General features: G+C 48.6%; 1 protein-coding gene across 1 annotated transcript; it reads right to left on the reverse strand.

Moving 5' to 3' along the window:
• Nucleotides 1–2415: 2415 nt before the first annotated feature.
• VCP (valosin containing protein) lies at nucleotides 2416–23277 on the reverse strand. The gene is made up of 17 exons (XM_075526601.1): nucleotides 23117–23277; nucleotides 17994–18105; nucleotides 17423–17595; nucleotides 15065–15207; nucleotides 13983–14113; nucleotides 12854–12985; nucleotides 12343–12445; nucleotides 10353–10486; nucleotides 9963–10098; nucleotides 8794–8906; nucleotides 7966–8130; nucleotides 7733–7855; nucleotides 6419–6631; nucleotides 4865–5173; nucleotides 3796–3951; nucleotides 3273–3427; nucleotides 2416–2867 (listed from the first exon to the last, which is right to left on the reverse strand). Exons 1-17 carry the CDS (start codon nucleotides 23131–23133, stop codon nucleotides 2762–2764), a joined length of 2421 nt encoding a protein of 806 aa, XP_075382716.1. The 5' UTR covers nucleotides 23134–23277; the 3' UTR covers nucleotides 2416–2761.
• Nucleotides 23278–23679: the final 402 nt, after the last annotated feature.

Here is a 23679-nt window from a genome sequence, read left to right on the forward strand (position 1 = left end):
TGCGGGACCCGCTGAGCGTGGCCACTGCCTGCCCTCTGCTGGCAGAGCCCCTGCTGGGCCCGGAGGGGTTGGGGGGCTGCAGGAGGACCCCAATCCCTTGGGTCAGGGACCAGCCTCTAACCCCAACGCCTTGGCTGGGGAGGGGTCCCGCATCCTGCACCCACCGTGGCTGGGCTGCAGCCCCTACGAGGTCGCACGGTCCCGGTGGGACCGGGCTGTAGGGCTGGGGCGGGGGGGACGTGGCTCTGGGGCCACACAGGGACCCCTGGGGGGAGGGCACAAGGAGATGCCGGCCACGGTGGCGATGAAAGGGCTGCCCTCAGCTGCCCCCCTCGCTAATCCCACATCATCCAGGGCGAGCCCCAGCCACCAGCACCTTCCTCCCCCCAGCAACTTTGGGGGTGCCCAGTGCCCCCAGCAAGGAGCTGGGCAGGGGAGGAGGGTGCTGCGGGAAGGGTCTGGCCCCTGCAGCTACCAGGGGGCCCTGCTGCGGGGGTGGCCCCTGGGAAGGGGCAGAGGCTGGGGCCAAGCCCAGTCTCCGGTGCCAACTGCTCTCCGGGGGCTGCCCTGGGTTCATGGGGATGGGGGGGGGCTACCCAAGCTCCCCAGCTGCTGCAAGTGCTGATTTGGGGGACACCCTCAGCCCTCCAGCAGGTTTACACTGCTCCGGGGCAGGGGCAGATGCTCTCGGAGCTCCCATAGTTGCTGTCCCCACCGGGAGCCGTGTCCCACAGGTGTCAAGGAAAGAAAGATGAGGTTTTGCAGCCCTCCGGCTGGATTTAATCAGCATTTGCAGTTAGGAGAGGCAGCAGGGAAGGCTTGGGCTGCTGGGACCCCACCATCCCCTGCCCTGCTTCCCCGGCCTCCACGGCAGAGAGAGGTGCCAGGATGGATCTTCCCCCAGCGCTGGCTGGGTGGTGACGGTTCCAAAGTGGCAGAGAAGCCCAGCCCCTGCCAGAGCTGGGGAAGGCTTTTGGGAGAGCCCTGGAGAGCTCCTGGAGCAGGTGTGGAGCAGCCCTTTTGCCCTTCCCGGGTGGCTGAAAGCAGCTGGTTTCCCCCCAGGACAGAAAGCAAAGCCAGCGTTGTGTCCCTGCAGAGCGGCGGGGAGAAGCGCAGGCAGGGAAGCAGCACTGGAGCAGAAGTTTCCAGGTGCCAGTTAACCCAGAAAAGGGCAGGTGAGGGGCAGGGGGAGCACCAGCCCTCCCTTCCTCCCACCAGCGTCCCCAAGGAGCGAGCAGCAGCGCTTTCGCCAACAGAGGTGGCATGAGGACAGGGCAAGAGCGGTGCTGGCAGAGCGCGCTGAAGTAGGACAGAGCACTGAGCTGCTCCCCTCCCCGGGGGCCGACGCGGCCTCCTACCCCAGCAGGAGGTTGTGCTATTTAAACACAGCGTTCCCAATTTCAGTGCATTTTCCCCACTGCTACGCACAAGCCCCCTCTCATGGATAGTCCCTGCCATTTTGAGACTCCCCTCTCCCCTTAAATCTCCCTCGTTTGATGGAGCCCAAGATCTGCCAGGCTTTGGAGCAGAAGCTCCCACCACCCGGGGCCCCAGCTCAGCCCCAAAGGCCCCGGGGCACCCTTCTGCCACACAATCTGCAGTTAACCCTCTTTGCAGAAACCCTCAGTTCCTGCACACCCCTAAAAGCCAACAGCACGTGGCTGCTCTGCGTGTCCTACAGCCATCGCCTCAAACCCGCTCACTTGGGCTCAGGGCTCCCACCTCCTGCTTGGCTCCCGTGTGCAGGATGGGACCAGGCCCAGGGCCTCTCTCACATAAAACACAAACAAGTACAGCAGTAGCACATTTTTCAGTTCAGAGAAGGGAAAATAAGCCAGGGAGCAAGGCAGCAAGCTAGCAGAAGCAGAAAGGAAAGACAAAGAACTGTGAACAGAACCCAACTACTGAATACGGGGCACAATACAGGGCAAGACCACTGCCAGAAACCCAAGGGGATGCATGAAACGTTGTGCTGAAGCTCCCCTCTTCCCTAACCACAGCGGGGTCACGCTGCACCACAAACCCCAGAGATAGCCCAAGAGCCCCCTCGTGCCTGCCCCCAGGCAGGGCTGGCGAGACAGGCATCGCTGGAGAAGTCCTTTGCTGCCGAGGAGCCAAAGCAGCAGGAGACCCGACACCTCATGGCCAGCATCGGAGAAGCAATACCAGACACCTGCTGCCAGGCTCTTACACTCAGTGCCTCCTGCCAAGCCAGGGCGGAGGAGGGACACTGCCAAACCAATTTATTGCGTTAACGTGAGCTAAGAGGTGCTAAGAAGGAACAGCAACCCCGTACGCAGCAGGGAAGCGCACATCCAGATGGACTCCACCAGAGCGAGGAGTGCTCGGACAGCACCCGAGACACGGGTTTACAGACCACGCCAGCACCACACAAAGGAACCACCGGGGCCTGGCTAGAGTTTTGTGGGATTTTTATTAATTTTTTTTTAATTTTTTTAAAAGTTTTTTTTAATACAGGCTACCGTTGTACCCTTTGCTAAAGCTGCTGATTCTGCCACATAAACTAGAACGGAAATTTCTCAGAAATTAAGTTGGTTCCCCTCCTTGTTAATTCGCTGTCTGCCTCCCAACTGAACACCGGTCTGGGTTTGTGTTTGCAGAAAACATTCCCTGTACAAAGTCTGACGTGCAGCTACACTGTTCTGACTGAGGAATGAAGAAGACGAGAGTCCACTGAACATTGGATTTTTCCCTGTACAACGTGGCCTGATTTGGAGTTTGGTCCACCAAGGACAGCGAGTTAACCGTAGAGATCATCGTCATTGTCTTCACTGTACACGTTGCCGCCGCTGCCGCCTCCTGTGCCTTGGCTCGGACCGGCGCCGCCCTGGTTACCTGACGGGAACCTGCGTGCAGCGGCGCAGAAGGGGAGAGAAGAGACGCTGTTCAAAAGCCTCCTCAGAGCTCAGCACCATCCCCTCCCTCCACACCAACACCCCGGTGCCAAGTAGGACAGGCAGGAGAAATGGCATGAAGCCTTAGGGCAGGTCACGCGAAAGGCTCACACGGCTGCTGCTTGTGTTAAAGGAAAAGGGCTGATGGACTTCAGAGCGCTAACAGAGCGGCTACAACCGACCTGCAGCACAGCCTACACCCGCCATGCTGAGTACTGGCTGCTGTATGTGCTCGGGAGAATGGGAAAGCGCAGTGGCAGAAGGGTTTGTTAACCAGAATCCAGCAGAAAGCTGCCTCGGTGCTCTGCTCTGGGGCTGGCTGAGCCACGCTGCCCACCCCCCACTCCTCACGGTTACCTGAAGCTGCCAAAGCCACGGCTCTGCTGTAGAGTCTGTGCAAACATCTCGTATTTCCTGATGTCGTTGTCACTGACAGAGCGGCGAGCAAAGCGCATGGCCTCCTCAAAGTGATCCCTGCGTATCTCGGGAACCGGGTCGTCCTCCTCCACTTCCTGCAGCAGGACAGAGGGCCCAGGTGAGCTGCGTGCCCGAGCTCTGCAGCCCAACAGCCACCCACAGCCTCCCTCCAGGCCAGGATGCTCCAACACCCGCCAAGGCAGGGGCTGGAGAGGGACACTGCGGCAGACCGTGAGGCAGGGCTGCAGCAGGGACCTTCTAAGCAATGCTGACAACGAGGCGCCCCAGGAGGGCCTCGCCCTCCTGCACCGTGCCCAGCTCCGTGCCCTGTGCTGAAAGGATTACATCTGAGTTCCCTCGTCCCCATCCGAGGATTACAGAGAGGAACAAGTCACACCTCACCCACGGGCAGGGGCGGGCTGCCCGTCTCACAAGCACGGAAAGCTCAGAGTGCCCCACTTACCATGGCGGAAGGGTTGGTCTGCCTCTCGCGCTCTCGCCTGATCTCACTCTCGATGGACTCGCGGATGGCCAGTTTGCAGGCACGCTGGCAAATTTCTGTCAGGTCGGCCCCCGAAAAGCCATTGGTCATCTTGGCTAGGAAATCCAGGTCAACATCCTAGCAAAAAAAAAAAAAAAAAAAAAGAGGCCTCTCCTTGTCACCTGAGGTTGTAAGGTGCTGGAGAGGTGTCTTCAGATCCCATGGTACCAAGGTGCTGCCTTAACCTTGTCCAATTTTGAAAACACCAGCTGTTAAGGTTCTTGTTTCTGGGAAAAGTTAACCACACATGAAGGCAGACCACGCTCCTCACACACCCACCAAGAATCCACAAAGTGGCTGTAAATGCCTCTGCACTTGTGGATTTAGGGTATGATTTGCTCAGGTCTCAGCATTAGGAGTCAAACAAAACACTGTCAGACTGGAGATGGGGTACCAGCAGACCAAGACAACCGACCTCCTCCTCCTTCCCCTTAGCTGAGGGGTAGTACTGCAACCTCCTTTGACGCTTTCCTTTCCAACAGCACCTAAAAAGGTAAGCTTGGCATAAAAAGCCTTGAGCTCTCACTTGACATCTGCTTTTCTCTGATTAATTATCAGTTGCATTATTGCCTGCTCCCCAGGCAAAAGACATAGCTCTTGCCTATGATAGAGCTCAGCAACAATTAACTGCAATGCTTCCTCTTCAATTTCCATTTCCCACCCCCGCGTTCTACATTTACTTTTCTTTCAGAGCACAAGAATCTCTTCCATCTTGCCATAACAGGCTTTCCTGTTCCCGCACCGTGGGCAGAACTTCACTACGTGACAAAGACCTGCTGTGCTTACACACCGACACCTAGCTTCGTTGATACCTAACCTCAGAGCTCAAGCCTCCCCCTACCTCTTCATTTCCATCCTTCAGGGACTGAAGGTTTCCCAGCTCTGTACTGTGTGGAGCAGCCACCAGCCCTCTGCTCTGTCCCCAGCTTGTGAGGAGCACGTGCAGCACACAGCAAACCCAAGTCGGATGCAGTCAGGGCACAGATCCTACCTTGGCAACTGGTGATTTCCTCAGGTTGGCCTTAAGAATAGCAACCCGGGACTTCTCGTCAGGCAGGGGGATGTAGATGAGCTGATCCAGGCGGCCAGGGCGCAAGATGGCTGGGTCAATGATGTCTGGCCTGTTGGTGGCACCGATGATGAAGACGTTCTTCTTGGTGGACATGCCGTCCATCTCTGTCAGGATCTGGTTGATGACGCGGTCTGCAGCACCACCACCATCGCCGATATTCCCACCTCGAGCCTTTGCGATGGAGTCCAGCTCATCAAAGAAGAGCACACAAGGGGCTGCTTGGCGGGCCTGAAAAAAGCAAACGGGAACAATCAGTCCATGTTAATACCACCCGGCAAGGAGCACGCTGATTTCACACTAAGCCTACCCTACCATTAAAGCAGCTCAGAGGAATACCAGAGCACTGCTGCTGCAAGGAGAGCTTGGAGGAGCTGTGCCAGAACAGTCTCCTGCCACACAAACCCTCAATTAAATTCTCCTGAACAAGAAGCTGAATTTCCCCAAAGCTGGGAGCATTGTGAATCAGGCAGAAGGGTGGTAACTCCAACGCCTAGAGGGAAAGCTGGAGCCAATCTGCCTGGACTAGAACTCTCCCTACAAGATCTGGGGACGTCAACTGGTTATTCAGGCACTCAAGTATCCATAGGCAAGATATACCCAATGGAAGGGGGAAATCCTATCATTGTCTTCAGCTACCTAATGCGTAGTTATAGGGAAAAGGGAGGCAGATCTTTCTTTGAGGCGTGCAGTGAAAGGATGAAAGACCACAGGCACAAATGGCTGCAAAGAAAGTCAGAAATAAGGAAAAAAAAAATTCTTAACAATGAGAGAGCTCAAACACTCGCACACAGGCCCAGAGAGGTCAGGGATTCTCCACCCTTGGCACACGTTCAGAACAGGAGGCACTGAGCATCCTGATCGAATTTCCAAGTGATCTCCCTGCTCTGGACAAACAGCTGGACTAGATGGCCTCTGAGGTCCCCTCCCAACCTAAATTCTTCTCTCTCACTCTCCTTCCAACTTTGTTCTATCAGCACCTTCCTTGACCACAGGAGCGAGGATTCCCAGGATAATCCATGCAAACAACTTCTGGGACAGGAGGCGACATCATCTATGGGGCAAGTGGGCAGTAGGAGTGAGCTCCTTTCTAAGCCATGTGTATTGCAGGACAAGAACCCACAGGATATTTTGAAAATCTGTAGATGGTGATGGCTGATGAGGTGTCAAGGTAAGCTTTCAGGGATGTGGAGGATACCTATGCCATCCTGACGCTACCCTCACTGCTAAGGCACTGCGGCATTTATCATCCTGTAACAACAGATGCAAACTGCAGCCAGAGAAAACAGTTTAAATAGCTGTTGCTGAAGAGGATTAATTCCCTAACATCAGGAAAGCAGCCCCTCCTCTCAGTGCAAGTGGGGGAAACACAAAAAAGACAAACAAGAACCAGGCCAGTAAGACAGACATAGTAGAGACAAAGTCCTGGGGGTACCTCAGCACAAACATAGCACAGGGAGTAGAAGAAACACTGACCTTGTCGAAGATCTCGCGCACGTTGGCTTCAGACTCGCCAAACCACATAGTGAGCAATTCCGGCCCCTTGATGGAAATGAAGTTTGCCTGGCATTCATTGGCAATGGCTTTGGCCAACAGTGTCTTACCACAACCAGGTGGCCCGTAGAACAGAACCCCTTTCGATGGGGTCATACCAAATTTGAGGAACTTGTCTGGATGCTCCACAGGATACTGAAGAAGAACAAAACAAACAAAAACCTCTCATGATGAGCAAGAACAGGCCTGTACCTCCGAATCACAGAATGGTTTGGGTGGGAAGGGGCCTTCAAAGATCATCTAGTCCAACCTCCCTGCCATGGGCAGGGACATCTTTCTCCAGGTCAGTTTTGTTTCTCCTCCTACCAGAAACACTACTTGAGATTTCTGGTGCATTAAACACAAGATCCTGCCTGCTCAGTGCCACTGGAGTTTTTAAATGCACACTGGTTTGAAAAGCACCACGGCTAAATTGGAAAGCTGCCTTCAACAACCTATTTACCTCTAAGAACTAAGTACCAGTTCAGGTAGTTTTCCAGCACACTTAACCCCAAGTTCACTCTGCCCTGCAGAAACAAAAGGGAACAGCTCATTATCTAACCTATTCGCTCTGCCCTCCAGAGACAGGCAAGGTGTCTGATGTGAGCATTTATCCTCAGCAACGAGGTCAAAGATAGGTGATTATTTTAACATCAGAAAATTAGACTGAAAATTAGATCCTTTTACTCACAGACAGGATGTTCCTACAGTGCCAACAGAAAGCAGGAACGTATCAAACCCAAACCATCCCAATGAAGCCACCAGGAGTTTCCACAGACCATTCATGACCTTTTGTCCCAGCCTTTCCCTCCGTAGAAGGCTTCACGATTACTTCTCACCTGTCCCCATGCTAACCCTAATGGAAAGCCCTTGGGAAGCTCTCTGTATGAGAATCTTCATCCACTTTCTGGTATACAAAGCCAGCACGTATTAGGATTCTCAGCAGTGGTCCCACTGCTGGTCTCCACTTCAGAGAAGCAGAACTGCTGCTGCTTCTGCATGTAGCACAACACCCACCCAAGATGACACTGTAGACTCAGCTAAAGAAAGCTTGATACTGCTTCCCAGCACCTTCCTCTCCAAGGTCACTAAGATGGAACAGCATGGTATTTTTAGTCCATTACAAGCAAATACTGTAAAAACCTCTGCATTTACCCTGTTCATAGCCCAAACGGGAATCTGAAGAAGTTCTGGATATTATTATTATTACAATTATTCTTCAAGCTGACTAGGCAAAAATCTGTTGGAAACCCTTACCTGTACAAGCTCCTGGAGTTCTCTCTTTACATCTTCTAGACCACCAATATCTTCCCAGGTAACCTGTGGCACCTCCACCACAGTCTCCCGAAGAGCAGAAGGATTGCTCTGGCTCAGAGCCCACTATTGTTAGAAGAAACGGCATTAAATGAATTCTAACACATTATGTTCACTTGCTTCAGATAAGCAATTAGACATTGCATCCAAAAGAAAGAGGGGCACTCCTGCATTACCCTGAAGTCATCCATGGTCACAGCCAGCGAGTTCATCACTTCAGCATCGATGGTTTCATCTTCTAGGTCTATGAGATCCATCTTCTTTCTGATAGCCTGAAGAGCAGCTTCTGAGCAAAGAGCAGCCAAGTCAGCACCAACATGGCCATGGGTCTCGTTTGCCACCTGAAAGCAGAGCACTGACTATGACTCACAGGGATACAAGCAAGCGCTCTGCACGGGCAATGCATGCTCTGGTCACTCACTGGGAGGTGCAACAGAACTCTGGATGGCAGGAATATCAGTGCTTTGCTGCCGATTCAAGACAAGTGCTACCACATATTTAACAGGCAAAGACACTGCTGTTTCACCTCCTACTTGAGATTAAAGCTGCAAGTGGAATTCAGACGCCGGGCAGAAAGATAACCCTGAGGACTGCAGCTCTTCGTTCAGGACAGAGATTACAGGAACCATCCAGTTTACGCATGGTATCCAGTATCACCACAACACTCACCCAGCTCTGAGAGCGCTGTTTCAGGCTCACTTAACTTTTAAAGAGAATGCCACAGCAAACAAACCCAGAGGGACAGTGGCGAGGCACTTCCAGACTGGACTGATACACACTTGTTTCACTTAGCCATGCCATTCTTAACTAGTGAGTGAGAATTTTTGGTCACTGATAAACTAGTTAGAAGGAAGCCCAGAGATCACACACTCACCCGGCTTCATGCTGTCCTAAATCAGCAACTACATTTATGCAATCAAGACTTAACAACTCTTCCACTACAAAACAGAGCATCGGGAACATCTGTCTGCAGAGACAAGCCTTCCTAATAGCACGCTACTCACCTGTTCCAGATCCACATCATCAGCCAGTTTCATATTTTTCGTGTGGATCTGCAGGATCTCCAGGCGCCCAGTGGCATCTGGGATACCGATATCTACCTCTCTGTCAAACCGACCTGGGGAGTACAAAACATATGTTGAGCTGCTGATTCTGCAAACTAGAGGAGCTGCAGTTGCTGCCTTCCTCTGACTGAACAACATGATGACAAGCCACAAACACATACAGTTTCAGAAAATGCCAGAGCTTTGGGTTTCCCTGCAGCATCTATCAGCACAGTAGTAGAGTCAGATCAGAGAAGGAGGAAAGGCTTTAGCCATTTAGGGAAAGTAAGACTACTGTATTAACTAGAGTTTAAGATTATGTAACACAGAGGACTGCTGGTTTAGTAACTTTTTCTGAGCCTCATTTTTAGGAAAATATGCTTCCCTGAACCAACATACCATGAGACGTTTTTGTTTATTTCTACCTTTGTGTCCTCATCACAAGAGTCCGCAAATACTGAGGAATTTAATTTTTCGGAATTTTCATAGCAGTACCCAGTGGTGAAAAACATGAACCGCCCCAATATCTGGAGAGGCAGGAAACCTAGGTATTACTACCATATTAACTAAGGTACCTACACCTATCATTTTCCTGTAGCCATAGCTGTGCATTCAAACGGCTCACTACATGTGTAAGAGGCTGTTTTCCCCTGCACACTTGACTGGTTTGCTATTACAGACTTTACCAACTGGTCATACACCAGACATTCATTCATAATGCAAAGTTTCGAAAACCTGAATCTCAGGAAATAGCAGACTTCTCATCAATAAAAGAAAGAGAAATCAGACAATTCAGAGCCTTCTGCAACCTAAGGCATGAACATCCCCTTAAGCATTTACTCCTCCAGTGTGTCCTGAAATAGCTTCACCTAACAGAGGCCAGCAGACTTTTCCACTTCAAAGTATTTTTTTATTTCTACAAGTTCTAACCTAATACAGCACAGAAAATGATACCAAAGACTGGAAGCCTAGAAATGAATTTCAAGCAAGCAGCTGGAGACAAGTCAATAGTTTATGTAAGACACAGAAGATGTTTAGTATTAATTTCTGCTCAGTCCTTCCAAGGCCCCTGAAGCATAGCCTGTAACAGAGTATGTGATGCACAAGAGAGAGACTGCAGTCATGGTTACCGAATCGCCTGAGTGCTGGGTCAATGCTGTTAGGTCTGTTGGTAGCTGCCATAACGATCACGTGTGCTCTCTGTTTAAGTCCATCCATAAGAGTCAACAGCTGAGACACTATGCGACGTTCCACCTCTCCATGTGTCTATGGAGAGAGAAAGCAGTGGTTAGACCAAAAGCTCTACAACACAGCACAGGAGCTAGTACTGCACCAGAGCAGACAGATAAGACAGCCGTGAGCTGTTAAGAAACACCATGAACTACACCTGATTCTTCTCAGGTCCAGCTGAAACCAGGCGTTAAGTTAAATACTGCTTTACTCTGCAGTCAAATGCAGAGATTCACGCCAGCTGCTACCAAAAAGGGCATATTTCTTTGCCTCCTACAGGCCTTCTTTACCTTCTCTCTCTTAGGAGCAATGGCATCCAGTTCATCAATGAAGATGATGGCAGGAGCGTTCTTCTCTGCTTCTTCAAAGGCTTTCCTCAGGTTGCTCTCAGACTCACCAGCCAGCTTGCTCATGATCTCAGGACCTGAAAAATAGCGGCACTGTGGCACCCAGAAGAGAGGCAGCTAGCCCCAAGGCATGCAGCTGAATTTTTTTAGTACAACATTTACATAGGACAATCTGTATTTCAAGCCAAAGCAAATACTATCAACCGAGTTCACTAAATTTGCAGCTGAACAGACAAGAAGAGCATGCAGAACTACTTTCTATCATTATTCCGGTATTTTCAGTTTACTCTAACAGAATGCAGTGCTAGTCAATGAGCCACCTTTAGCAGCCTCTTTCCCTACCCTATTTCACACTTGGTGAGCTTCTCTGTAATGTGCCACCACACACTGCTAATTGCCAGTCCTAGCTTGCAAGAGAACCAATCAAATTATATGGTGATGACTTATCCGGGTAGGGAAGGAAAAAGCTCTCAGATACTGAAACTGCCTTTAGCTTACGTTACACAGGTATACATTTACCTCTGGCAAGATCCTATAAATGAATTTTAAAAACCCAACAAAACAAAACCAAAAAACCAAAAACCCAAACCCCATCTCCTCGCAAAGAATAAATAAATAAATAAATAAATAAATAAATAAATAAATAAAATACGTAAGCACATCAGTCCCAGAAGGAAGGACAGCATTCCCCTGAAATCTCCTACAATTGCTGAACATTAGTGCAGGCTTACAGATTTATTCTGTTTTTACAGATTTTTCCATCACACTGATGGGAGTGGTAATGAAGAGAAAATATGCTTCTAAAAGATCCAAGAAAAAGAAACCTGACCCTCAGGAGTGCAAAGCTGCTAGCTGACTGAAGCGCGCCAGCTGCAGAGCCACTGGTGCGGGTAGGCACTAAGACTGTTTCATTACAGGTAACTCACCAGTTCATACCAGCTCTGTCTACAACACTGCCTGCAGCTCCAGGCTTGGGGCCAGCAGACAGAGAACAAATCACTGACTGACAATGTTATTTTTATTATGCAATAGAAGTACAAGTGTCTCAAGAAACGGCTGGCTCATTAGCATGCAGTGACAGCTTCCACACACTTTAGGAAGTATATGACAGGGGCGACATATGGCTAAAACCAGCCCATTTACATCTGATATCTTGAGACACAAAGCAAGGCACTTCCCTACTGCTGGTCACTGCTATGCTGTGCTATACACTCCTTTGCTATCACCTTCATGGGTCTATGTGATTGAAACCAGGAAAGAAAAGCAGCACTCCTTAAGTTAAAATGTTCAGTTATTCCAGCACTGACTGTAAAATGGGACAGAAAAGCAGGGGGCAAAATTCCGAATTTGGCCCTTACTGGACATAAACCAGTATCCATCTCAACTGCTACAGGTGAGACTTATCAACAGGAGGTTCTGTCACTGGTAGCTAAGTAAGTCTCAAGGTACTCATTATAGCTTTCAAGAAAGTTCCTCCCAATTAATGTTACGTGAAACAAAACAGGTCTTGTGCTTTACTTGAGGGGAAAGAGAAATCCACAGCAGACCAGCTTCCTTTCTGAATGGAACATGGTGGCAGCAACAGAAGCAAGTGTCCTGCACCCATATACTTAGAACGATCTCAGCACTTCACTCCCAGCTCTGCCCTCACCAACATAAATGAACACCAAGACAGACAGATTCCAAGTCCCTGTGTCGCAAAGCTGTCTTCCAACCACCCTGCTACAACACAATCAAGCTTAAGGGAAGTGCCACTACAGATGCTCCCACACTAATGACCTCCAAGTGTCTCCAGAGGCATGCCTGAAAGTGGAAAGGATGGATGTCAGGGAGACAACACAGCCCTACAAGCCTTGTTAACACCATTCATTACCATAAGACAGATGAATTAAGCACACAGCAGATCTGGGGCCAAAGCAGCCACAAAACTTACCGTTGATCAGGAAGAAAAAAGCCCCCGTTTCGTTGGCCACTGCTCGGGCAATCAGTGTTTTACCAGTGCCAGGAGGACCGTACAGCAGGATCCCACGTGGAGGCTGAGGACAAAGGCAAGGGGCTTAGGTGGTGAGCTAGTAGCTGAATGCCTAGGTAGCTTCGCAGTGAAATTGTAAGCATTTGATAAAGCCAGTCTGAAATTGTGATGCAAACTCATGCAACAGCTGTCATCCCAGCATTGCTATCAACACCTTTACTGCTTTGAATGACACACAAACAAAACCCCTGCCAGTAACTGACAACGCTGATTCAAAGCATCACTCTGCTTTACAAGTTGCCAGTACTTCAATCTCTGTCCAGAACATATAAGGAAATACTTTCCTAATACCAGCATTAAAAAAACCTCCACAAATTACTTTCTCCCCCGCCGATGTCTCATAAACCTCTGACATCAAGAGTCATCCACAAGGGCAAGCCCACTCACCCACCTGGTGCACGCAGGGACTTACCTTCACCCCTATGGCCTTGAAGAGCGCAGGGTGTCGGAGGGGAAGTTCCACCATCTCTTTGATTTGAGCCAGCTGCTTCCGGCAGCCACCAATGTCATCATAGCCCACTTCATTCAGGGACTCCTCTTCATCCTATCCAGAAGAAAATATATTAAACGTTTGAGTGAAAACAATAGTTCAACAACCCCTCCCAGTCTACAGGAGCCAGGAATCCAGGTTTTTGCTCATAGCCATTTCTTTGCTGTCTTGAGATTCTCACTTGCAAATGTTCCTGGTGTCTTCTACAATCGTTTCTTAGCTCTGTCTTCCCAGACATACAAAGGGAATTGCCTGCACGTACGCAGACCTCACTGAAGCCCACCCTCTTGAATGACAGCCTCTACTGCCAGGACCCCTACAGACTCTAGTGCAAAACAAGCTCTGCAACCCTCTGATGTGGCTAACAAAGATAGCAATAGACAATGAAGCCCAGTATAAAATATACTTATTCCTTAAACTGTAAGTGATATCTCTAACTACTGGACATACTCTAGCCATCATACAGTTCTCAGGTGTAGTGTTGTCTTTTGGGATCAGCTCAAATTAACAGAGAATGTTAACAGACAAGCCACTCAGGCTGCCTCAAGCTCGGGACACTCAAGACTAGACACCTGAAGGGACTGGGGAAATTAAAAAAAAAAAAAAAATAATAAAGTCAACCATTTTGGGATTTCAAATTTCTCACTGGAAAAGCAGTAACTGCTTTCTTTTCACGTGGCATGATATTTAGCAACATTGTAAGCTCTCCCTGCTATGGATCAAGGGAACTTTGGAATTAAAAGGTGCATCTAAGTCCAGCATAAGATATCTGGAAGCACAAGCAAAACCAGCTGCTGCCAAAGTATGGCATCTTGTCAGCAAACCTATGCACTGGTGCTATCTCAGCATACGAGGAAGGACACTGGAAGTATATTTCTCTGACTACCTTCAACAGCAGCTCACCCCCTGAAACCAGAGTTTCTAACCGTTACATTTAATACACAAAATGCCAAACCAGGAACTGCAAACACTGCTGCTCTCAAACACTGTCACAGAAACAGATTTCAGACAGAGGGGATTCAGTAGAACAATGTGGCAGGATTCTGCTCACCTCTCGTTTGATGGGCTCTCCTTCACAATGGATGACCGTGTCTGGAGCCACTATGCAGTACGGACTTGGATCTGTCTCCACCACTTTGAACTCCACTGCACGCATGCCTCCACGCACCAAGAAGATGTCACCTATAAAAGTCCACACTTCAGTAGCCTGCTGCAACCCACGTCTGCAACATGTCGACCCTTGTATTACCAGCAGCCCCAGAGGACAAGGAAGGGTTACATAGGCACACACTACTGGCATTTGTAACACTGCTCTGCATTTTAAACTCCAGAGCTGCATGTACTGTGACTACCTGAGCACCATTTAGATCCGCAGCAGTTAAATTTCTCAGATTTCATCCAGTAACAAACAGCAAACAAACCCAGCAAACAATAGAAAAGAATACTCTGCCTAAATACAAAACACAAAGGCAAGGAATCACATTTCTTTTCCATTCAGTTTCAATTTAACATTTTTAAAACAGGCAAAAAGCCCTAACAATAAAAATTAATTTTGAAGTTGTTATAACTAGTTGTTACTAGCTATAACTGGTTGTTTCCAGAAGCAGAGAGTAATATATAATACTGCACTATGACTCCTGGCTAAACTGGGCTACAGAAGATGGATAACTTCAACTTGCATTTGTAGCATATTAGGATCTATTTGTTCCAGCAGAACTGCTGTTAGCACAGCTCCAAGTGTGCATTTGGTTTTCTATGCACTCTCCCAGTTATTAATTAAATTACTTCGAAGAAGTGAATTTAGTCAGGGTCCCAACCAATTGATTAATATGCAGGCAACTCCCCAATTCCATCAACTGGTAGCAACTTAGTAAAATGAGATTTTCTCCTGAGTTCTACCTGAGCCTTTTCTAATGCTCTCCCATCTCATGTAGCAAAAAAACCCATGAGAAATATCAAACTGCTCTGCCAGCCAGCAGCAGCAGCAATCACCCTTTCCTCTGAAGATTAGGAAAAAATTAAACCAGCACCAGCAAAATCTCACTCTGCAGATGTCCATCTAATGCTTTGCAGAGATCTGTGCAAAATTCCAGAAATCCTTTTTACTCCCTCTTCAATAGCAGGCACTATTACCTTTCCTGATGGGTCTGTATGCTTCCAGGAAGTACGGCTTGAGATAGACCTCAAACAGATTCCCTGTGATCCCTTCTACTGTGTCATCAATCGGCAGCACATGGATACGTTTGCCATATTTCACATCTGGGCAAGGCTGGATGCTGCAACAGAAGAAACTCCAGTTAGCCACATCATGCTGCACTCATGCCTGAGACTGGAAAAGGCAGTAGCAATGCCAGAAAGGACCCTCCAAAACCCTGGTGAGACTTCCCACCTGAATAAGAACATTTCAATGCTGACAAGGCAAAAATCATGCCCATCAAGAGCTAGCCTTCACGACACACACTTTCCTTCACCCTCTCAGCCCTATCCAAGGCTGCTGGGGAGTTTAATACTTTCTTCCCACCCCCCTGCTCCTCCATAGCCCCCCTCGCCATCCCCAAGGCACATTCAAAAGTTACTAATGCAGCCTAAAGACCTGTCAGAGTCACGAGCTAACTTTTGTTTCAACAAGGAGCTACTGCTGAACCAGCTGCAAGGGAAAGGGAGCTGGGGGAAGCTCTTTCCTTCCTCTCTCTAACTTCATACAGAGACCAAAGCCCCTGTTGCTGACAATCCTGATTCTGAGCAAAGGCTCTCACAGTACCAACCAGGGGTAACCACCTTGCAGCCTGGTGTCCGTCAGTCCCACTTTGTGGAGGCTGACATTGAGTTTAAAGTCTGAAGGCCCCTTCCCCCTTTTTAAATAAACACTACAGTTATTATCTCACAGTGCAGGACAACAGCCTACTGTAGTGATAGCTCAGAGCATCATGCTGTGGCAGAAAGCTCAAACTGGCCTTGCCACCTAAGAAAAGCCTAAGTGGAACTGCAGCTGAGCATGCAACTTTTCATAGGTGACTTTTGTTAGAGACTCTTAACACATTCTTTTACCACATGCTTTACAGAGGATACAGCAGAAAGGGTAAAGGAAAAGACAGACTGCCCCAGAAGGAACACAGTTGACAGACCACAAGCAGGAAGTGATTAGCGCACGAATCTGGATTTTGGCAGAAACCAGGCCACAGAAAGTGACACAATAAACAATTAGAGATCAGCAAGAAAAACTTTAAGGGCAAGGGGGTGAAAATTCTCTGACCCTTGCAACAAAGCTAAGGCAATCGGTAACGCATTTGGAAGGCTGACAACCACTATGGACACAGTGCTGACAGAGAATGGGAGAGCCCAGGCTGAACTGTCACAATACTCCAACAGTAACCTTACATTGGGTTAAAGTAAGGATTCATCTTTATTTTAAATCCACAGACTGGCACAAAGCACTGTTCAGTTCCAACTACAGTGGTGTTTAAAACTTGCATTTTCTAGTGGCAGAGAAAAGGGCGGAACAGCCTCATTCCTCTCCTCTACAAAGTTTGTATGAAACACCTTTTGTATTTAAAGACTATTCCATATATCACCCCAGAAGTCTAGTTTCAGGAACCAGGCTCCAATTTTCACAGAACACGCAGGATATTCCAGATTAGGAAGATGCTCAGGAGGAAGTGCTGTCAGCCCTCCCATATTTAAGCCTGCAAATTAGCACTTTTATGTTTAAGAAACGATTGCACATTTTTCCCCCCACTCCCACCACAGAATGGAACCCATCTCCCATAAGGCGAGATGTGTACTTCAATGCTTGCCCAATACTGCAAGCATTGCACAACAAAATCCTTGCAACACTTTCTAAGCGTTCCTAATTTTAAAGTTATTTTTATAACAAAAATCAGAATATAAGCATCCCTTGGGGATTTTTAATCTTGCTATTTGACTGCTTCATGTTTTTGTCACTCATTTCTAGCAAGTTTTAACTTCTGTTTGCCATAGGGCAGCTCAGATACTACGAGATCAATTATAATGTTGCTTAATGCCTTCCACAGTTGACACTGTAGACATTCACGTGACAACGTAAATTTGGGAAGATGACTGTGACAGCAGTGGGATAACTGAACCACTCAATTTAATGACAGGACATGGGCTCGTAAAGGTCCTGAAGGGACTTCAAGAATCTTTAGCGTCATTTTTTAATCTGAATATGCGTACAGCCAGAAACACATGCAAAAGGAAACAGAGATCCCCGATGTAAGCCACACGCTTGAAAACACTTCTGTTATCTCCTCTGGAAGACCTAAGAACACCTCCTGCAGATCCTGTCTCTGCTACTGGCTCCATCAATTCAGAGCCAGACCACAGGTTAATAAATAAAATAATAAAATAAATAAAAGGTTAATAAATAAAATAAAGTTTTTTATAACCAGCGCACAGGTTAATAAATAAAATAATAAATAAAATTATTTAGGCAACCCAGGGATATGCAACAGTTAGCAAACGAGTCCTCACCTGATCACGTCACCCAGGCGCACTCTCAGGTTGTTGCGGACAACCCTATTCATGCGAATCTTCTCATCTGAGCAGGTATCATCTGACAGAACAATGCAGACCGCTTCTCTCCTCTTCTTTCCTTTTAGCAGAACAGTGTCTCCTCTGAACAGCTGCAATTCGTCCATTTTTGCCTGTGAACAGCAACAGCATTAGAACAAGCTTTTGACAAACCAAGAACTCAAGCATATGAAGGAGAGTTACTTGACTTTGGAGAATTATATCTTCGACATAATTCTTCAAAGCGATATACTAAATCCACAAGGACAGTGGCTCCCACTACGCTGGTCAAGAGCTAATCCTGAAGCGAGACTAAGGGCACAAACTCAACTGAATTCTACAAATTGAGAATAAAAATATGTTTTATCATGGAAGACTGTAAGGAAACAAGGCAAGACAACCCTCCCTCCCTCACAACAGCTGCAGCTTCTGACACAAATACTTGGAGTCATGCTGCGAAGTTACATTTCAAGTTAACAGCAACAGCTTGCAAATTACCAGATTAAACGCTTTGCTTTTATAGATGACGCACCTGGGACAGTGACACAACGCTGTTGTCTTCATTGATGGCTTCATCAACAATTAACCGATTGGGCCTGTTCTTCTGCTTCAGAATAGCAGTCGACAAGTCATCCGCTTTAGAACTGGCAAAGAAAACAGAAGTTAGGAGGCTGAGTGATACTGCTCCCCCCTTTCCAGCCACCCCCCTATTTTCATCTCCATTTTCTACAGTTTTCTTCATTGTCTTGTCTTTTAGAAACTATACTTGTTTGTAGGACAAAGGAGAACATTTTTCCCAGGCACCAGATGCAGGACTTCAAAGCACAATGTTTTCTGTCAGTAAATATAACTACTCTACTAGCCTCAAATGGAAATAGCTATGAAAAGAAGTGGTCTGTGAGATGTTGCTGACTGTAAGATGTTTTGCCTAAAAGAATTAGTGAGACTCATCTGAAATCACATGTAACCACTGCCACTGAAACAAAAGTTCAAGTCTATGTGGTGTCAAATTCCAGATAAATAGGGGAATTAAAGGACAATGCTGCAGCTCCCCTGACAGGAAGAGCTGTAAGAGTTTAGCCTGTTGCGGTCTGTTAGTTAAACCTAGCAAGCCAGGAGAAATATTCAAGTGCTCATGAAAAATGGGGCTTTGTTTTCAGGATATAAGCACCTTTTTAGGATACAAGTACCCTTCCATAATACCTTCACGGGAGTCACTGCAGCTCTAGCCCACTACACCACAAGAAATATGACAGATAATTTGTTTGCCTTGACAAAATGGAGCAAATCAGACAGCAAAGAAATGGAAGAAAGCAGATTAAGTAACGTCCTTCAAACTCTAATACAGCAAGTAATTCACTCTGTGAAAGAAGTACGAATTTGAACCAACCGATTCCCGAGGAGCTCTTGGAAGCTGCACCTCAGCCAGCCACAATAGCGGCAGACTGTTGTAACTTCCCTTGGTGAGCGCCTGACTACTTTCTCAAAGTACTCCAGATGTGCCAGTGTCTAAGGTAGGAACATAAAACTTTGCACAGTTTCGTTTGATTCTGACAAAGAAAAGAAAATAAAGTCTTCATTTCTCCTAAGCAAGCGGAAAGCACCGGCAAAGAGTAGGAAGCTTTGTGGACAATGGCGTTGGCCGTACACTTTGGCTCCATTTCACTCTTTCAGGGACAAAATAACCAGAATAAATCAAACCTTGAGTGGAAGTTGCAGAGCAAGCAGCTACGCAGCACGAACACAGACCACGGTAGCTGTGTGTCACTTGGCACGCTCACTGCATTTTTAAAAGTACATCAGAGAGGGGTGACATACCTACAGCATGATGTTACCCAAAGTCCCCCCACCCCTCAAGACAGAGGTTTTTCCAAGACAGACTATCCGGTATTGGCTCCTGCCTCTGACACTTAAAAGGGGAAACAATACCAAGCAAGCCTATGAGGGCAGCCAGCCTGGTTCCAAGAGGTTTTAAAGCTTCGCATAAGCCCTGGTAGCATAGGAAACATGCTGGAAATGAGAGACAACATTATTTTAAGTGAACAAAAGGAGGAGTTGTAAAACATGTCTTTCGTGGACTGCCAGCACTGGGAAAATCGTGTTTTCCTCTCTTCATTGAAGAGTGCAAGAGGTAAGACATTGACATCCATCCCTTTCAATGACCATGTGAGATATTAACAGATCCATTCTCTGAACCCAAAAAGACACAAGAAAGGCTGCTGGGTACATGCTGGAAGGAGATCATTAATTCCATCTTCAGCCTAAAATGTAGTCTTGGTAGAGTCCTGAAAGATCTGGGATTTCCAGGAAAACTGAGAGAGCAATAAGAAAACTGAACCGATACATTGTCAGGACAGAGAGAATCTTGTGGTTAAAAGAGAGAATAAAAACAACAACCTACTTGTAAGGACCTTGCCTCAGCATTAGCTCCTGGACACTGGAGATTAATTCAGCAGGTAGATTTTAAAACTTGAGCTCAGGGACACCAGTAAGAAACAATACTCCTATTTAGCTTGTTCAAAGTGTGAATGTAACTCATACCCCTCTGCACATGGGATGTGGATCCAAAGGCCTTTGATAAGAAACGGCTGCCAGACTTTGCGTACATAAACTATCACTGAAACGGAGCGCCTGTACCTCGGGATGCAGAGACTGCCGTGCAGCCTAAAAACCAGTCTGAGACACAAGATAAAAATAAATGGAAGAGGAACTGGGCAGCAAGTGGAAGCTTTTGGACCAAAATTGTCAATAAACCAAAAGCTGTATAAATCTGGAAAGAAAGTTCGGCTATCTCCCGACACACAGCAGTACTGAAGAGCACAGCAAGAGGTCCACTTGGTTCTGCTGAACATGAGAAAAAAGTTTTAATACTGAAGAACTGACTCTATAGTTTCCTAAGTAAGAAGGGGGGTTGGATCAATGTTGTCAGTACATTACTGCACTTAAAGCAATCAAAAAGCTTGGAGACATTAAAAATGCAATAAAGGTCTCCAAGAAACAGCATGCAGGCATCTAAATGTGTGGGTCAGCTTCAGTTATCTGACCTGGCAGTTCTGAAGACAAAGGAATAAAGGTGTTACGAAATTACATGTCAGCTACACAGGCGAGTGATGTTATTTCTCCTACAGACAAGGGTAAGGACTTGGAGAGACAAGCACTACCCATCTTCCAGTAGCGATTTTGAATACTATCATCACCATTTGACCTCATTGCATCTCTCCTGGGGGTTCCTCGTGCTGTAACTGAGATGATATAGCAAAATATGTCCGTGCACCTCATCCACGCTCAGACAATCCTTACATCCATGCATTAGAGAGCCTGAACTGAAAGCACCGAGCAGGAAAGCCTAAGGCATGGGTTGGGGCCATCTCCTGCCAACTTTCCTACGCGTGCTGGTAAACTTCACCGAAGGGTAGGACAGACAGGTAACCTATGTAATTTTTAAAGCTCCTCAGTGAGTTTCCTGTCAGAGAGAGCCTCATGCAAATCCTCTAGATCATTTCCCCTACTCACCCCTTCTGTCAGCTCCCTCACACGCTTTCCCTCTTGCTCCTTTCTTTCACTGACTCAACAAAGAGATAAACTGAACACAAAACATAGCTTTAGAGCTGTTTTGGAATTAAAAGGAAATTCAAAGCCTGCATGAAGCCTGCCCCTAGACAGAGGCCGGAAGTGAGGACATAATCCCCAGCACAGCTAATGGCCAAACTTGCATACAAAAAGCGCAAGACACCAATAAAATTGAAGCAAATATGTACCAGCCCTACAGACCAAAATAACAGGTTCCCAGTTCCCATCCTTAGCCCCTTTTCCCTCTCAGTAAAGCAGTCCAACAGCCTCATTTGACACAGGGAAGGGGTGGGGAGAGGACTTTTTAAAACCTACATCACTGCATTGTTTCTCTGTGTATCAGCGCTCCCCTCCTTCAGCCTGTGATAACACCCAGAGGCTACGCATTATGGTGGATGGTGTGAAGAGTGAGAGCTTGAAGTCATTACCAATTAGTCATTATTCTGAAAACGACTACCAACCTCCAAAGCTCCACTTAAACTAAGGAAATAAGTTGTTCCTGCAAGTCTGTGCTAAAAATATAGTGCTAAAAAGGCACTGACTCAAACTGATTCCAGCTGCAGTAATGAAAGCAAAACCAGTCATGCCTTCTGTATGCTGGTGTGCATGAGGTTACTTTTTATCAGTAACCTCATGAACTTGCTTCCGGATAAAACCTGTCAGCGGTTTCTTACCATCCTGAACGTCCCTGTTACAGACTGAACTGGGAGGTATTAAAAAAAAAAAACAAAAAAAACATAAAACATTTTATCTGTTGAAGCAAACGAGTGAGGTATCTGATGACTACAGCCACTTACTGGAACAGCTCATAACAACCCAGCAGTGAGTTCATACCTGTGCTCAAGATGCCAAGTTCTCAAACATTGTTTCAGAGAGGTAGGCACACAAATATGAGAATCCCTTCAGAAACCACACTCTCTTAGCTCTTGCAATGCCACTCACTGTGCTAAGGCTCAATTCAGCAAGATGGCTGCCAGCAGCATTGACCCAAAAATGGCAACTAAAAAGTAACTGTTTTCCAGTTGCGGAGTAACTTTTGTCAATCCTTATGCATTGAGAAGAACTTCGCTAAAGTAGAAATTTCTTTTTAAAGACACTGTTCACCTTGCTCAGCTGCAAAATACACCTCTGAGACCGTCACTTCCACCACAAGCTCTACCAGGGACACCGAGTTCTTGGCACACCTTGCTGGAACTGGCTCAGTAGGACCGAGCAGGTCTAAATTTCAGGAGTTGCAAAAGAAAAGGAGAACATAAACAACGGACACTAAAGGGACCGAAAGTGCCTCTGGCAAAGCCAAAAAGTCACTTCAAGTATTCTTGGATCTGGGAAATTTCTCTTCAGGTTTTATTTTTACTTCTCTCAAGGGGCAATGAAGTGGCCTGCGCACGTGGGCTGGGAGCCAAGACCACTATTACTCAAGTCATTTTTGAGGAGCACGAAAGATGATCCTCAGCCTGGAACTGAAAACAGAGTGAGGCAAGGCACCGGCGACGAAAATACCGCCGATTGCCTCAGCTGCCACAGAGGCCAGCCCAGCACAACATGTCTGCCTCTGCTAATGCCAAGTCACTTGCTAGCCCCAGCCCAAGGGCCGCTGCGGGGAGGAGGCCGGGACATGCCTTCCCCCCCTCGCTGCCCCGCCAGCCGCTCCGGGGCCTGGAAGACAAAGCCCTCCCTGGCTGAGGCCTAGCCCAGGCGGGACAGCCCGGGCCGCGCCGGGGCACGGCAGGCAGGCAGGCGGCCCCGGGCGGGGGCACGGCCAGGGCCCAGCGAGAAGCCCAGCCCGGCCAGGCCTCGGCCCCCTCCCATGACTCGACACTTCCCGGGGAGGCCCGGCCGGGGGTGGAGGGGGGGAAAGGCGGCGCGCGGGGAGCGGCCCATCCCCCTCCCGGCACCGCCTCCTCCTCCTCAGGGCCTGCATGACACAGCGGGATCGGGGGACGGACTGGGCCCACCACCGGGCCCGGTCCGAGCCGCGCCGCACCGCGCTGAGTCGAGGTAAGGCGCGCTAGGCCGGGCCGGGCCCAGCGCCGCCGCGGCAGGGCCTAGGCCGCGGCCTGCCGGCGGGCGGCCCGCACTTACTCGGATCCCGAGGCCATGGCGCTGGGGGGGGAAGGGGCGAGGGGAGGCGGGCGGCGGCGGCTCCTCAGGGTGGGCGGCGGCGGCGGGCGGCGGGTCTCGGGCAGGCTGGCGGCGGCGGCGGGTCGGGGCGCTTCGCGCTGACTGAACCTCAGAGCCGACTCATCGGAAGGGGGAGCTCCGCCCCGCGCCGCCTCGCCTGCCTAGCAACAGCGTGCGCTGACCAATCGGAAATTCCGCCCGGCCGGCGCCTCAGCCAATGGGAGGGGCGGGAGCGGGGAGGACGAGGAAAGAAAAAGAACGGGCGCTCTCGCCCCTCCGCCCCGCCCCTCTCCTTTTCCCTCCCCAATCGCCACGAGCCAAGCGCTGCATCCGCCAGCCAATCGCAGCGCCGTCCTGCCGCGGCAGTTCTACCGGGCAACACGGGCCGGGCAGCCAATGGCAAAAATCCACCAATGGGAAAATCCGGGCGGGAAGTCCCGCCCCGGCGGCCATCCTGGTTAGCGTCGCCTCGCGATTGGCTAGTGGCCGGGCAAAGGGAAACGGGCGGCAGGCTTGCAGCCAAT

Source organism: Mycteria americana, chromosome Z, assembly GCF_035582795.1.
Source record: "Mycteria americana isolate JAX WOST 10 ecotype Jacksonville Zoo and Gardens chromosome Z, USCA_MyAme_1.0, whole genome shotgun sequence".
NCBI classification, from domain to species: Eukaryota; Metazoa; Chordata; class Aves; order Ciconiiformes; family Ciconiidae; genus Mycteria; species Mycteria americana.